This window comes from Oryctolagus cuniculus, chromosome 10 (assembly GCF_051225735.1).
Source record: "Oryctolagus cuniculus isolate XC-2025 breed Fujian yellow rabbit chromosome 10, ASM5122573v1, whole genome shotgun sequence".
NCBI classification, from domain to species: domain Eukaryota; kingdom Metazoa; phylum Chordata; class Mammalia; order Lagomorpha; family Leporidae; genus Oryctolagus; species Oryctolagus cuniculus.
Genome location: NC_142876.1, coordinates 114,488,358 through 114,503,644, shown reverse-complemented (window position 1 = coordinate 114,503,644; position 15,287 = coordinate 114,488,358). Strand labels below are relative to the sequence as shown.

General features: G+C 46.6%; 2 protein-coding genes and 1 long non-coding RNA gene across 3 annotated transcripts; all 3 read right to left on the bottom strand.

Annotated features, from left to right (window-relative positions):
* Positions 1–391: 391 nt before the first annotated feature.
* Positions 392–1,360, bottom strand: ORYCUNV1R1577 (vomeronasal 1 receptor oryCunV1R1577). The gene has a single exon (XM_089306768.1). It carries the CDS (start codon positions 1,358–1,360, stop codon positions 392–394), a length of 969 nt encoding a protein of 322 aa, XP_089162894.1.
* Positions 1,361–3,054: 1,694 nt separating this feature from the next.
* On the bottom strand, positions 3,055–3,735 carry LOC149124438 (syncytin-2-like). The gene has a single exon (XM_089304926.1). The coding sequence runs from the start codon at positions 3,733–3,735 to the stop codon at positions 3,055–3,057; it is 681 nt and encodes a 226-aa protein (XP_089161052.1).
* Positions 3,736–4,685: 950 nt separating this feature from the next.
* Positions 4,686–10,929, bottom strand: LOC149124437 (uncharacterized). The gene is made up of 2 exons (XR_016214419.1): positions 10,596–10,929; positions 4,686–4,960 (listed from the first exon to the last, which is right to left on the bottom strand). It is a non-coding gene; the product is annotated as an uncharacterized LOC149124437 (long non-coding RNA).
* Positions 10,930–15,287: the final 4,358 nt, after the last annotated feature.

Genomic DNA, 15,287 nt, shown 5'->3' with positions numbered 1-15,287 from the left:
ATCTACATAGGGGTAGAGGAGCTGGATCATATGGTAATTCATAGTAAAACCTGATTGCATACATAGTTAGGCAATGTACAGATCACTGTGGATTTGTTAGAAAGTGCTTTGATCTCATGAATCAGTACTTTCTGGATGACACGAGGTAGTGACAAATGAGATCTATCTCACACTTCATCTTGAGGAGCCACTCACACATAAAGCACATTTGTGTCAGCTCACAGCAGTACACTGTCCCATAATGAATTGTGATCTTGCAGTACAGGCATCCAAGTAAATAAATCCAAGGATAAGGCATAACTCCATATTATACTTTACCCAGACAGCAAATACTGGCTGTGGCAGTAAAAATGTAGAAACCAATGCAATAACTCATTTAGAGAACCACCTTTCACTGAACAGTTAAACACCAGTTTCTCTCTACCCTGATGGATTTCACACAGGTAATTATACGTTTTTCAGTACACAGAAACACAAAAGGACTGACTGTGGCATAGGTGTTGGCCACAATAAAATGGGTGCAGTAAAAAATTGGATCATCATTCATCTTGAGTCTTAAGGCAGAGAAAATGGATTCCAAAATGGACATGACCATGAAAAAGCTCAAGAGCACCAGAATGCTCTGTGTGGCCCTTTGCTCTGGGGAGGCTCTTGGAGTCAGGTTGGTGCCACGTAGGTGCTGGGACTTTTTCCTGTGCCTGTAGAGAAACATCACCATGTATCCACTTGAGAGGGCCATGAGCCCTATATGGAAGACTTCCCTACAGATCAGCAATGCGTAAAATGTTTGAATTAGGAAATAGCTCATGGCCCAAACAGAGCAGGATTTAGTTACATATATTAGACTGTGTGAGGTCCTATTGGGAGTGGCAACGATGCTGATTATGGTGTGACTGCTGATGGACATATAGAAGAAGCATAGGATTAGCATGGAGCACAGGCTTTGACGTAAGTGTTTACGCTTGAAGTTTGCCAACCAGGAGTTCCTGGGGCTGCGGGTGATGGCCTGGAGGACACTCAGCAGGCAGGTGGTATACAGGGAGAGGGCCCACAGCACCCGGTAGGAGAAGAGGACAGCTTTACATGTGACGTCATCCCAGGAACGCTGAGATCCATACATGTCCATAGCCTGGCTCACCACAATCATCAGCATCACTAAGTGGATGAGGGCCAAGAGACCAATCGTCAAGTCGATGGGCTTGGGTCTGTGCTGGAGAAAGTAATTGAGGACGTGGAAGAGAAGAAGGAAGGCATTGGCTGAGACCCCAATGGAAATTTCAGTGTAATAAATAAATTTCATCTCACTGCTTTCATAAATTTTGTAATTTTTATTCATATTATAGGTGGAAGAAGTATACATTTTGGGTCTAAGGAGAAAACAAATTTTGCATCAAATTCATTAGCACATTGATTGTTTCCTCCAACACTCTTGTCATTCCAAATAAGGAGATCAACCCCATTCAGCCTCTGTGACACTGAAGTCTACCTCACAGCCACAGCCCTGCCCCAGGACACCTCTGCTTTCTTACGGTTGGATCATGTATGTCATCGCTGGGCTCCAAAATCTATAAGCCGTGCTCTTCATGAAATATTACCATAGGGCCATGTGTTTGGAGCGGCTGTTAAGGCAATACTTGGGATGGCTTCACCCTATATCACAGTGCCTAGGATTGAGCTCCACTCTCTATCCCTCCTTCCTAGAAATGTGCTCCCTAGGAGGTGGTAAGCGATGGCTCACATAGCTGGGTCACTTCCACCCATGTTGGAGATGCAGATTGAGCCCCTGATTCCTAGACATGTCCTGGCTTGCTCCAGGCCAGTGTGGACTAGCGAATGGGGGAGTACATGCTTTCTTCCCTACCCCCAGCACTCTGACTCTCATATAAACACAATCACTTTTTTAAAAATGCCCTGTATCATGTAAATATCCTTATTATAGCTTCACTCTGAGCTTTTTCAGGGGCACAAGCGATGTCTTACTTGGCTTGATCTGCATCATCTTGATAAAGTATCAGGAACAAAGTAGAGTTCTAGCACATTTGTTGGAATGGAATGACATAGATTGTGTAAAAAATGACACACACACACACACACAGGGTCTCATAACTTAGAACTTCACAAAGCTAGTTTATATCAGTGATACTTTTTGGTGTATTTATTGCCTTAGTGTGTATTCCTATAATGCATCCATGGAGCACATGTCCTTCCGAGTGTACTCTGGCGTCTGCCTGCTGGGATTTATGTCCCTGGGCTGCCTTCCCTACAAGTGTGGCCTTCAGCCATCTGTGAGGCTGAGATCTGCTCATGCCATCCACCCAGTATTCTCAATCTTAGATGTGACCTGGATCATTGTGCTAACATGTGTGAAAAAGATAAAGTATACATACCAAACATGGAAGTGGACCTGGGGTTGTTTATCTTATGTCCCGTCCCGCGGGACAGCAACTGGGGCCGAGCACCTAGAAGGAGAAATGAAAGGGACAGGAGACACAAAGATGGCAGCAAGACAGGTGCCGATCAAGCTGCGACTTTATTTTTCAACCACACACTTATATATCATCGAGGCAGGGTATCGGGAGGGGGAAGGAGGGGGGGGCTTATCTTGTAGCTGCAATGCTAGTGCAAGTAGGGGAAAGGTTACAAGGCCTTAAGGCACAAGGTCACACAAGATTGCGTTATCAGTACTATCAGGTCTGGCCTGTCCAGCCCTGTCTCTCCACTAAGAGGTCACATGCTGCGTGGTCCCCGACATATCCCCCTTTCTTATCAATTAAACAGAAATGGCTACCGGTTAGGCCAACCGTGATGAGCGAGCAGTGCCTGTCTTAGGAATCGACCCGGAGCTCCAGCACCTCTTACCCGTCATTGGATATCCTTGCCAGTCCCCAAGGACTCCTGTCTTAGGTGGGTGAGGTTCCGGGAAGGTGCCCGTCATTGGCTTACTGCTCGTTTTATTGATAGGCCTGGGGCCCTTCCTGGGCTCCCGACTGGGGCAGCGGCAGACCGAAGGGGAGAGTCAGTTGTTGGAGGGACCGTGACCTCACTGGCCAGACTTCACCGGCCGGAGAGAGAGATAACGTTTTCCATGGGATCTTCCATGGCCAGACTTTGGTAATGTATTTGAATTGGTCTGGCTGCTAAATTATCTACTTGTTGTCTGATAAAGGTCATCAGCCTATTGAGGAGACAAGGACCTATAGATAGCACAACAAGCAACCCAACAATGGGGCCTAAAAGCGGTAGCAAATAGGGAAGCAGTCCATTCCATCCAGTCCAAAAGGGATTTTCAGCCATGGCACGTCGACAATGCTCCAGATCTTCTTGAAGTGTCTTGATTTTATCACGAACAATGCCGGACTTGTTAGCATAAAAACAGCATTTTTCCTGTAAAGCCAAGCAAATACCTCCCCGTTCAGCAGTAAGCAAGTCTAAGCCTCTATGATTTTGTAGAACCACTTCCGCTAGGGAATCAATTTGATCTTGAAGGTCCTGAATGGTGGTGGATAGGGTCTGCACATCATTAATAAGTTGTTGGGACAATTCTCTATATTTGTGGACCGCAATTCCTAGTCCTGTGGATCCTGTAACCATAGCTGAGGAAATTCCCAATGTGGCTAATAAAGGAATAAATTGAATAGCTCGTTTTTGTCTCCCTGCAATATAATCAAGGGAGGGGATAGGAACAGGGGTATCTCCATTGATAATCTCTATATCAGGAAAAAGTATAGCATGCATGCAATTACCGGTCCAATTTGTTGGTAAAATGGTATAAGCTAAATTATCCCTACATACAAAAACGGTGGAATTAGGGGCATAAAGAGGGTAGTTTACTGTTAACATTATTTGTACAGAAAGGAGCAAGGCCTACATCGATATCGAAGGGATTGTTGTTGGGAGGTTTATAAAGGCAAGTGATATTTTCCATTGGGACAGGAAGAACAGGAAAGGGCTGCATAGGGGGGTGGCCCAAGAAGATATTAAACCCCAGGGTATTATTAAGAAGTAGAAAAATGGCAAGAGGAAGGGGGGGTCCCTGGCGTAAACAGAGCCAGCAGTCTCTTGCAAGGTTTGGGGCAGAGAGATTAAGCAGTTTATGGGTGTTGGTAAGGATATCGATGGTATTGACATCCAAGTCTTTATTTCCTCTGGAATGAACTTTAGCCAGGGGGTGGTATTGGAGGGAAGGGTAAAGGCTTTCAAATACAGTTTTGAGTACCTTTTGTGTTTTTAATTTAGTAAGGGTATCCTGAGGGCCTCCACCGTCAGACACTCCCACAGGGGCTATAGGGTACCAGCAGGCTACTTGTCCCTTAGTGGGGCAGGAGGGGGAGCTGAAGCGTGAAGAGGACAACTCTCCTCCGAACGTTCCCTCATAATCTCCTGATATAACAGCAAACAGTAAACGCTGATTTCCCTTATTACAGGTTTGATACTGTGTATAACAGGAGGAGTGCACGGAGTAATGGATAGTTTTATTGCACTCTGATGGGCACTGATCCCCAGTGCGGTAAGAGTCTAGCTTAGGTTTGGGAACACAGAACCATCGGGAACCTGGGACGGTCAGATAAGCAGTTTTATCTCCGCAGTCTTGTGTAAAATGCGGCTTTTGAGCACGGCCACGGCCACGGGTTCGTGGGAAGGATACTATTATGCCCCCTGAGCAGGTACAAGGGTGATGCTGTTGAAGGTATTTTTGAATGCCCTGAGGGTTGTCAAGCCCTGCAAAGACTGGTGGAGCCCAATGGATGGTGTAGATTGCCATCATCAGGAGAGCAAGGCTGAGGGCCATTGTATTAGGGCCCTTTGGAGGGGTTAATCAGTGAGCCCTCAGGAAATGTAGCAGGGGAGGAGAGAATAGAGAGAAGATAAGATACACAAATAGCAACAATGGCAACAATTCCAACAATAATAAGGAGTCCTGTAATGAGTCCCAGTAGCGTCCAGCCGGGTCTTTTCATTCCTGTGGGTATAAAGAAAAGGCGTTCTCAGGGCCAAGTACAGGCTCTGGAACAACATCATTATTTGTAGGAATTGGCAGATTAACTTGTTTAATTAATCTTTCAGGTAGCCATCTTGGTGCCGATTGTTTTTGGTCCAGGATGCAGGCTGAGCCACGTCCCCAAATGAGTACTGGATCTGGGCCGTGCCAGCTACTGGTGAGGGGGTCTCGCCACATTACCATAGGCGGAGCCGTATCAGGGGAAGGGTGACAATGACGGTCTGCAGCTGAATGATTATTATTATCCAAGGTCAGGAAGTTTAGCACAAAGAGCGCATGATTCAATCGGTCGCGGGGAGAGGCAAAAGACAAGGAAGTGGCTTCAAGCCGAGTGAGCCAAGTTTTTAGTGTTTGATGGGCTCTTTCAACAATTCCCTGTCCCTGTGGATTGTAGGGAATTCCTGTAATGTGGTTAATATGGAGCGCCTCACAAAATTGTTTAAACTTAGTGCTGACATAAGCAGGACCATTGTCTGTCTTAATCTTAACAGGTTTTCCCAGTACAGAAAGAGCTGTGATAAGGTGCGAGATAACATCCTTAGCAGCTTCTCCTGTGTGGGGGGAGGCAAAGACAAAGCCACTATAGGTGTCTATAGAGACATGGAGATACTTTAGTTTGCCAAATTTTGGGAAGTGTGTGACATCCATTTGCCACAGTTGATTAGGGAGAAGACCACGTGGATTGACTCCCAAATGCGGTACAGGTTGGCTTGTAACACATGAGGGGCATTTTTGACTATTTCACGAGCCTGTTCTCGTGAAATTTTACAAAACAAACGGAGAGATTGAGCATTTAAGTGATGTAACCTATGCAAGTTTTGAGCTTCCTGTACTGATCCCACAATTATGGGGAAGGTAAGCCTTGTAGCAGCATCTGTCTGGGCATTACCTTCTGAGTTCTGAGCTTTCTGCACTGATCCCACAGTTGTGGGGAAGGTAAGCCTTGTAGCAGCATCTCTCTGGGCATTACCTTCTGAGTTCTGAGCTTCCTGCACTGATCCCACAGTTGTGGGGAAGGTAAGCCTTGTAGCAGCATCTGCCTGGGCATTACCTTCTGAGAGTGACCCTGGTAGGCTTGTGTGTGCCCTAATATGTCCCAAATAGAAGGGCTGTTGTCTTTCTCGTATTAGCTTTTGAATTTGTATAAACAAGGGCATAGCGTTGGAAGTTGTTTTAAGAAAAGGAGAAGTCTCAAGCAACGGAATGGAGTGAGCTACATATGCACTATCGGTATAAATATTTACAGCCTGACTGGAAAACTGTGTAAAGACTTGAAGTATGGCATACAGCTCAACCAACTGAGCCGACTGATAAGATGTTTTAAATACGTGGGAACGGTTATCTGCCACGAAGGCAGCCATTCCATTGGAGGACCCATCTGTAAACACCGTAACAGCCTTTGGAATGGAGTTACTTTTTGTATTTTTTGGGAAAATAAAGGAATAGGATTGGGCAAACTGTAACACGGGGTCATCAGGGAGGTGATTGTCAATGACTCCCATAAATCCTGACATGGCTATTCCCCAGTCATCAGAAGTTTGAAGAAGGAACTGGGTCTGTTCTCGGGTATATGGCACTACTACAACATCGGGGTCTTTTCCAAAATATTGGCGGGAAAGGAAACGAGCCTTGATGATTATTGAAGCAACCTGAGACAAATATACTGCAATTACCTTAGATGAGGAAATGGGGAGATGAACCCAGAAAAGAGGTTGACCCTTTTTATTGGGCATGATGGATTTTTGCCAAAAAACTCCAGTGGGCGTATGTGGTGTGGCTAAAACTACAAAAAGCAGGGGGAGAGTATAAGAAATCTGTGAAACAAACTGTTGGCTGATGGCTTGCGCTACTTGGTTTAATGCGTCTCCCGCAGCAGGGGTGAGCTCGCGGGGGGAAGAGGGATCTGGGTCTCCTCGCAGAATGTCATTGAGGGGCAAAAGGACATTATTAGATATTTTTAAATAGGGCCTGAGCCATTGAATATCTCCTAGAAGTTTTTGAAAATCATTAAGGGTATGGAGGCAATCCAAGCGGAACTGGATGCGGGGCACAAAAAACAAATCCTGTTGTAATTTTAAACCTAAATAGGTAAAGGGGTCTTGTAACTGGACCTTATCAGGAGCAATTTGTAAACCAAGGGTAAGAAAGGCTTTAGAAAGTGCTGTAAAGCAATCTTGTAGGTCTGACTTGTTTTGAGCCGCCAGTAAAATGTCATCCATATAATGTAGAATATAAATGTGCGGCCAGTGTAAACGAACCGGGTCCACTGCCTGTGCTACAAACTTTTGACAAAGGGTGGGGCTATTGGCCATTCCCTGGGGCAAGACTTTCCAATGAAATCTTTGCATCGGTCCCTGGAAATTAACACGGGGGAGGCTAAAGGCAAAATAAGGACGATCATCAGGGTGTAGAGGAATAGTGAAAAAGCAGTCTTTGAGATCTATAATTATTTTGTAATAACCATTTGGGATGGCCACGGGGGTTGGGATGCCAGGTTGGAGGGCACCCATGGGTGCCATGACCTTATTAACGGCGCGCAAATCCTGTAAAAGGCGCCATTTACCAGATTTTTTCTTTATGACAAAAATGGGCGTATTCCAGGGAGAATTGGAAGGCTCTAGGTGTCCAGCCGCGAGCTGCTCCTGTACAAGCGCTGTAGCGGCATTTAGCTTTTCTTGAGTAAGCGGCCACTGACCCACCCACACAGGAGTTTGAGTATTCCATGTGATTTTATCTGCATGGGGTACAGGAAGGCCAGTGGCCGTTACTAAAAATCCGAATATCCGAGCCCATGTCTATCTGTTTTAGAGGGGGCTGTAATAGGTTGAGTTATGCCCTGTCTCATTTTTCCAAGTCCTGTGCCAGGCACATAATCCATGCGCAGCATTTGTTGTGTGACCACAGCATTAGGGCTGCACAGGATAACTTCCATTTGGGAGAGAATGTCACGTCCCCACAGGTTAACAGGAAGGCCTGGTAATACAAAAGGAGTCACAGTGCCCTGATTGCCTTCCTTATCTTTCCAGCGTAATACCCTTGAGCTGACTTGGGGGTTATTGGACTGGCCTATACCTCGCAAATCGGTGAGAGATGCGGTCAGTGGCCAATGGGCGGGCCAATGATCTTGAGATATGACCGTGGCATCTGCCCCTGTATCCAAAATGCCCTTGAAATCCTTTCCTTCAATAGTAAGGGTTAACACAGGCCTATTTTTTGTAATTGGCTGGACCCAATAAGCATCCGAGGAGCCCAAAGGGGTAATGCCTCGGGGCCTGGAAGAAATTGAGGATGTACTTCCAGTAATTAAAGGCAGAAGAACCACTTGTGCTAGACGGGTGCCCTGTGGAACGGCAGCTACTCCATTGATAGCGGCTGCTAGGATTTTTATTTCCCCGGTAAAGTCACCGTCAATAATACCGGGAAAAACTTGAATGCCTTTAAGGGTGGCTGATGCTCGGCCAAGAATAAAAGCACAGGTACCCGAAGGCAAGGGGCCCCACACCCCTGTAGGGATAATTTGTGGGCCCTGGGTGGAATCTAATATTGTATCGGAGGCGGCACAGAGGTCCAGTCCTGCGCTACCGGGGGTTGCTCGTTGGAGAGAAGCAATTGTTGAGGTATTTGCTGAGCCTGAGGCTGGGAAGGGACAAACCGTACTGCCCCAGGGTTTGTCCTTTGAGAAACTGGGGCCAGGGGCTGGCCCCTCTGGGAGTTTCCCAGCACACTAGGAGGGAGGGGTTGGCCTGAAGAATTAGTCTTTGACCTGCATTCATTTGCCCAGTGATAACCCCTATGACATCGGGGGCATGGGGTGGAGGGGAGCGGCCTACCTGGAGGAGATGGAGCCGCGCCTTGGGCCATGGGCCTGTTTGATAAGGCAGTTGGACATTCGCGGGCAAAATGTCCAGGCTGTTTACAGGCGTAGCAAGTGGAGGTCCCCTTGGAGGGATTTTGCGTCAGTTTGAGTGCGGCCCCAATTGCCAAGCCCATGGCATGGGCCGATCCCACACCAGCGCAGAGCCTCACATAGTCTGAAAGATCACCCTTATGTTTATGAGGCCGAAGAATATCTTTACAAGCTGGGTTGGCATTTTCAAAGGCGAGGTGCGTAACAAATGCACTTCCATTTTCTCCTGGGCCAACTAGTCTCTCAGCTGCAACATTAAGGCGCGAGACAAAATCACTATAAGGCTCGTCGGGCCCCTGCTGAATCTTAGCCAAAGAGGTAGTGACTGCTCCCCTTTGAGGGAGCTTTCTCCAAGCCCCTAGTCTGGCAGTTTTAATTTGCACCAGAAGTCCATCAGGGAACTGGGCTTGTGAATTGTTGGAATTATACGGGGCATCTCCCGAAAGTTTTTTGAGGGTCCAATTTTTAGATGAAGCTTTAGCAAAATTTTGTTGGGCTATTTCTTTACAAATTTGAACATAATCAGCCCTCCACAGGACATAGTCACCTCCGCTGAGAGCAGCTCTGGTGAGGAAGTCCCAATCATTAGGTGTAAGCCACTGGGCACTCTGGCTTTCCAATAAGGCCTGAGTATACGGGGCAGTGGGACCATACTGGGTGCAAGCAGTTTTAAGTTTTTCAATAAATCTGAGACTAAGTTTTTTATAGGGTGGCGGCTGTCCATTACCAGGTCCTTGATTGGGGACCTGATCTTCCTCCTCCGACCCAGGTTCCTCACTATCTTCCTCAGAGTGGTGGGGCGAATTCTCCTCAGCCTCATTTTCCCCATCAGCGGCAGGCTCAGAATGACCTCCGGCTTGCCTCCTGGTTACAGGGAAAGCTAGAAGGGGTTGGGTTTTGGACCTGACTTTACCTTGTTTAGGTTTTGGAAGGGGCTGCTCTAAGGCAAGGTGGCGGAGCTCCTCGTCAAGGGATTTTATTTCCTTAAGGAGCTGGATGTGCTCTCGTCTCTGTTGAAGTGACTGTCGCAAGGCCGACAAGTCAGGCACAGGAGGGTTAAAGTCATAGAGAGCGGGGGCACAAATGGGAAGGTGCGGGTGAGTATTGTATGGCGGGGGATTTTTAACATTTTGGGGCCAATTGGAATTATGATAGTGCACGACCTCTTCCTCTGGGGCAGCTTCCTCATCTGAATCTAATTTGTCTCGGATGGCAGGATATAGTCGGCTCGCTTCGTTGGTAGGGGCTAAAGTGGACTCTTTAATTTTATTGTTGGGGTCATCATCAGTGGAGGGTATATCTAGAATGACAGATGGGCATTTAGATGCAGGTCGGGAGGATTGCTGTAACGTCTCCTCACCATCCCTTACTAGGGCATCAATAGTCTTATCTAGGTGACGGGTTTTTAGAATGTCATTAATCAGGTTCCAATATGAAAAAATCGTAATAGGCACTTTTGCAGGGCCAAAGATCTCATGAAAATCCTTTAAACAACTTCCAACTCTTTCCCACTTGATCTCGTCAATTGTTCCTTCCTTGGGGAACCAGGGACACAATCTTTCTACATACTCAAAAAATGCCTTTAGATCCTTATTTTTAACCCGAACTCCTCGTGTCTTGAGGGCCTCCCTGAGACCTGAAATGAACATTTCCCGTGACGATAATGCCTGTCCCATGGCTGTCACTTACCTTGCGCCGTCTTCACTCCACAGCGTCGACCGATGCTGATGATCTCGGGTGGGCAGTTCCGAGCCGGTCGCACAATCACTTGGATCCAAGTTTTCCTCCTGGAAGGCGGCGTTCCTCCAATCTCACAGGCACTCGAACCCCAAGGGCCGCACTCGAGCCCCACGTTGGGCGCCAGTTGTCCCGTCCCGCGGGACAGCAACTGGGGCCGAGCACCTAGAAGGAGAAATGAAAGGGACAGGAGACACAAAGATGGCAGCAAGACAGGTGCCGATCAAGCTGCGACTTTATTTTTCAACCACACACTTATATATCATCGAGGCAGGGTATCGGGAGGGGGAAGGAGGGGGGGGCTTATCTTGTAGCTGCAATGCTAGTGCAAGTAGGGGAAAGGTTACAAGGCCTTAAGGCACAAGGTCACACAAGATTGCGTTATCAGTACTATCAGGTCTGGCCTGTCCAGCCCTGTCTCTCCACTAAGAGGTCACATGCTGCGTGGTCCCCGACAATCTTAGAAACATTTCTTCTTATGCAGGTCCTCAAAATTTCATCTAGGGGGATTCATGCAGTTTTTTATTGATTGATCAACTCTGCCTCTGCCTAGAAAGAAGAAGGTAAAATACAAGAATAGCAGATTATTTTAACAATATTTGGTTAGAAGTCTCTGATACAGTTTTAATCCTTTTCTCTGAATTCCCAAGATAGCAACATTTCTTAACTACATGTTATTATCTTGTCAAAGCACTGAGTGAAATCCAGTTATCAACTCTTAGGAAGACCTTCTCATTTTTCACAGTTGGAAAAATATTTTTAACACATTTAGAAAGTCTTGCTAATGCAATGGACAAGTACTTAGCAATGAACTATGTGGGTATTTTTACAAGCACAATACCATGTTCAACATATGGTTTGTGGTGTGTTAAGCCTGTGATTATAAAGTAAATTGAAAGTACATTTTTTCAAAAATTAATGGGAAAAAAGAAAAAAAAGAGGGGGGTTAATGGAGAGAGGGAGGGATGTATGGTTATCCTTTTATACTATATCTATGAAATACTTGAAATCTGTACTCTTTATATTTATAAAATTTAAGCAAATAGCATTCCCCATGTATGTTTTAAAGCTTTAGGTGCCAGCATTGTGGGTACAAAGGGTGAGACCACTGCCTGCGATGCCAGCAACCATGTGGATGATGGTTTGTGTCCTGGTTGATCCACTTCCAATTCAACCCCCTACTGATGGCCTGGGGAAAGTGACAAAGGATGGTCCGTGTGCTTAGACCTCTGCCATGCACATGGGGGACCTGGGGAAAGCTCTCTGGCCTTTGACCTGGCCCAGCCCTGGCCATTGTGGCCATATGGGGAGTGAACAAAAGGATGGCAGATGTCTCTCTCTGTGTCTGTCCACCGCCCCCCACCCCCCGGAGCTCTCTGGAGCTCTTTCTAATAAATGGATAAATCTAAAAGATTTATTGTATTTCTTTGAAAGGGACAGTGATGAGGGAGTAAGAAGAAACATTAAACAAAGGTATGTGTGTTTCCAAGCGTTATAGATCATATATGATCCCTAGCAAATTGCACTAAACAAAATTCTTCTCTTCTGGGTCATTACAGGTGGCATATGCCTAGTACTGTAGATTTATCCCTTATAAGTGAACTATAAACTGATAATATTTGAAAAGAATAATTTTAAGTAGAAGTACATTAGCAATTCATAAATATCACTTTATATTAGTTCTGAAATTACCTTTCTGTGAAATACAGCTTTTATTTAATTCAGTTTAATTAGGGCTTTAAGACTTGCACACATAGTGAGATAAAACTCACTGGGTAGCTCGCTCTAAACATCTGGGAATCAAGGGTGTTTGACTCTAATTCCAGTTTGCTTAAGACAATCAGTGCCACCAATGTCAGTGTTTTAGAAGCAGTCGTTTACACATCCCAGTCATGCAAAATATTGTTTAGGAATTAGAGCTACAATGGATCAGTTTAAGTACACAGAAACCTTCCTTTGCCTATGGTGAAAATCCACACAATGACCAGAGGATGTGAATCTCCTCCAGGGTATGGGGCAAGGACAGTGACACAGTTGATGGCATCACAAGTGGCAACTGTGCTTTGCTCCATGTAGGGCCAGGACAGACATGGAAAATACTTCTCACCAATGGTGTCCACATAATGGACCACACACCCTCTAGCAATGAAACATACATTAAATACAGGTGTCACAGTCATATATAAAGGTCACACAGGGTATAGAGTCATTTCAGCCCTGATGCATCATTCTGTGGATAGGAATCCTTCAAATAAAAAAAAAATGCCCCCATCCCATACTCTTAGCGAGTCCTCCTCAGCCGTGCCTCATCACACGCACAGGTGAACAGCACAGTGTGGTGAAGGAATTGAGGGCACAGGACAGGAGCTCTCTGCCATCAGCAGGGTAATCTAGGAGACCTCCCCACACATGGCTCCTGGGATGTTGGTGTGGAGACAGAGCCTGGCTTGCTTAACAACCCACACATTGAAACTGAATTTTCCATACTGGAGAAGACAGGAGGCCCTGAGAGAGTCGTGACTTCAGTGACAAGTGACATAAATCACGAGAAGAACCATGTGGAGCTCCTGAGATACATTGGGGAACAAGCAGGAAAAGCAAAGTGACCAGTACCTGCCCAGCCTCACGTGCGTGAGCCAGCACACAGCAGTCATCATTCCCACAGAGCTCAGCTCCACCATCGTGACACTGTGTTCTCGCTGTGGGCACCTTCTATGTGTCACAGTGAAATTGGACGAGAGGGGACTGGGAGCTAAGATGGTCATGCACCATGCTTGTGGGTTAGGGATTGGGAAATGGCACAAGCTGCTCACCCTCACAGAGGAGTTCCAGCTGGGACACTCTGAGGTGCCCTGGGGGAAGTGGCTGTCACAGCCGGGAAGGCGACTCTCATCTCCACGCAGAGCTCGGTGCCGTGTGCAGAGAGGCTGTGCATACAGGAGCCAGGGATGTGAGGAAGAAGCACCTGGAGAATTTTGGGCAAATGAAAAGCAGCTCTTTTGAAATAACTGGAGGTGAGAATTAGCCATTGTTTTTGCAGGTGGGAGCCTTGTGTAGCACAGCTCAGCACTGACAGGTGCAAGGAGAATATTTACAGCGTCCATATTTTTCAGTCAATCTTGAGAGAAATCAGGAGAAGGGAAAGGGTTTGAAGGTAGAGAGACAGGACCCCGAGAGCTCAGCCCAGACGCTGCCCAGTCCTTACCAGATCCCGAGTCCTGGGGCCACCCTGCTCCCTGCAGCACTCAGGACAGAATGGGAGCCCCGAGGGCTCTGCCTGGAAAGCAGTGGCTCTCCTTCATCTGCACTCGCTGCGCATCTGAGTGTTGTCTTGTCCATGGCTGAGTTGGGAGGGGGCACTGAGAAAGGAGACTGCAGAGAGCGACTGATGGACGCAGACCCCTCCCTCTGCAGCTCTATGATACTGCATTCCTCAGTGTTCAGAGCTGAGAGGTGGAAGCGTCCATCACTTTCCCCTACTTTTACTATTTTCTGGAACTGTGATGCCTCATCAGTGTCCTCACACTGGGAGAGGTCAGGCTCAGGGTGTCATTCTCCACACAAGAATCCTGAAGTTACCAGTGGAAAAATGTTCCTGACAAATACAGATGTATTTCTGCAAGGATGTGAGGTTAAACCATTTCCTCCTCAGCATGCACACATTCTTTTTTAATCATCAAAAACTACAGCAAACACCTATTAGTAATAGTCCTGCTTGATATATGAGTTGAGAAAGGCACAATGGGTTATACTAAATGAAACAGTCATTGACACTTTCTTGTTTCCTGCTCATGAGTTGCTGCCTAAGTAACACTTCTGTTTAAACTCATAATACAACATAATATGTAGTTGAATTGTGGTACAGCAAGCCCAAAAACGTCCTCTTAGTAACAAAAATAAATAGAAATCTAAAGCTAATTATTTTCTGTGAATTATCTAACTTTAGGTTCCTCGCTTTAAAGAACTGAATATACTGAGAAACACAGGGACCCTCCTCTAGCCGAGCAGGCGGGTGGTGCTGATGGCCCCTCTGAAGCTCCTACACCCCTCACCATGGCCCATTCCCCGCCAGTTGCTGTATGAAGGCCCCACCACCCCTGGCTACCACACATGTAGTAAATAGCTGCTCACCAGGCAGATGTGTGCAGGGGACTCTGTGCACCTGAGAGGAACCTGCAGTTTTAAGGGAAGGACGTCTGAGCTCATCTCTCTGCAGGCTGTCATTTTTGCATCTGCCCAGAGGTGACAGATCCCACTGGGGAGCTCAGAGCATGGAGTCCCCAGTGGAACACATCACCTGTGTCCTCACTGTCCTTTATTCCCTCCTGAACAAGAGGAGTCTGGGGAGAGCTGAGCTCAGAACTTCTTCTGAGTCCCTGACACAGCAATGTGAGGGTCAAATGGGACCCACCCTGTAGATGACATCGAGTCCTCTCCTTGTGATCCTGATAGCAGCTTAGTCTCTGCCCACTGCATTGAGGTTCCTTGCACACAGTGTGTGATGGGCTCCTTCTCCCCAAGGGCCGCCCTCACACAGAGCACCTCGATCCTGGCTGTTACTGGCCCTGTAATTCCAGTATCTCATGCTCTATGCTCAAAGTTCAATCTATGGCTCTAATTTTAAATGCATATTTAATAAAGGTA

What these genes read in the sequence shown, in the direction of transcription:
- LOC149124438 (XM_089304926.1), bottom strand. Translation starts at nt 3,735, where the DNA reads ATGCATGCTATACTTTTTCCTGATATAGAGATTATCAATGGAGATACC.
- ORYCUNV1R1577 (XM_089306768.1), bottom strand. Translation starts at nt 1,360, where the DNA reads ATGTATACTTCTTCCACCTATAATATGAATAAAAATTACAAAATTTAT.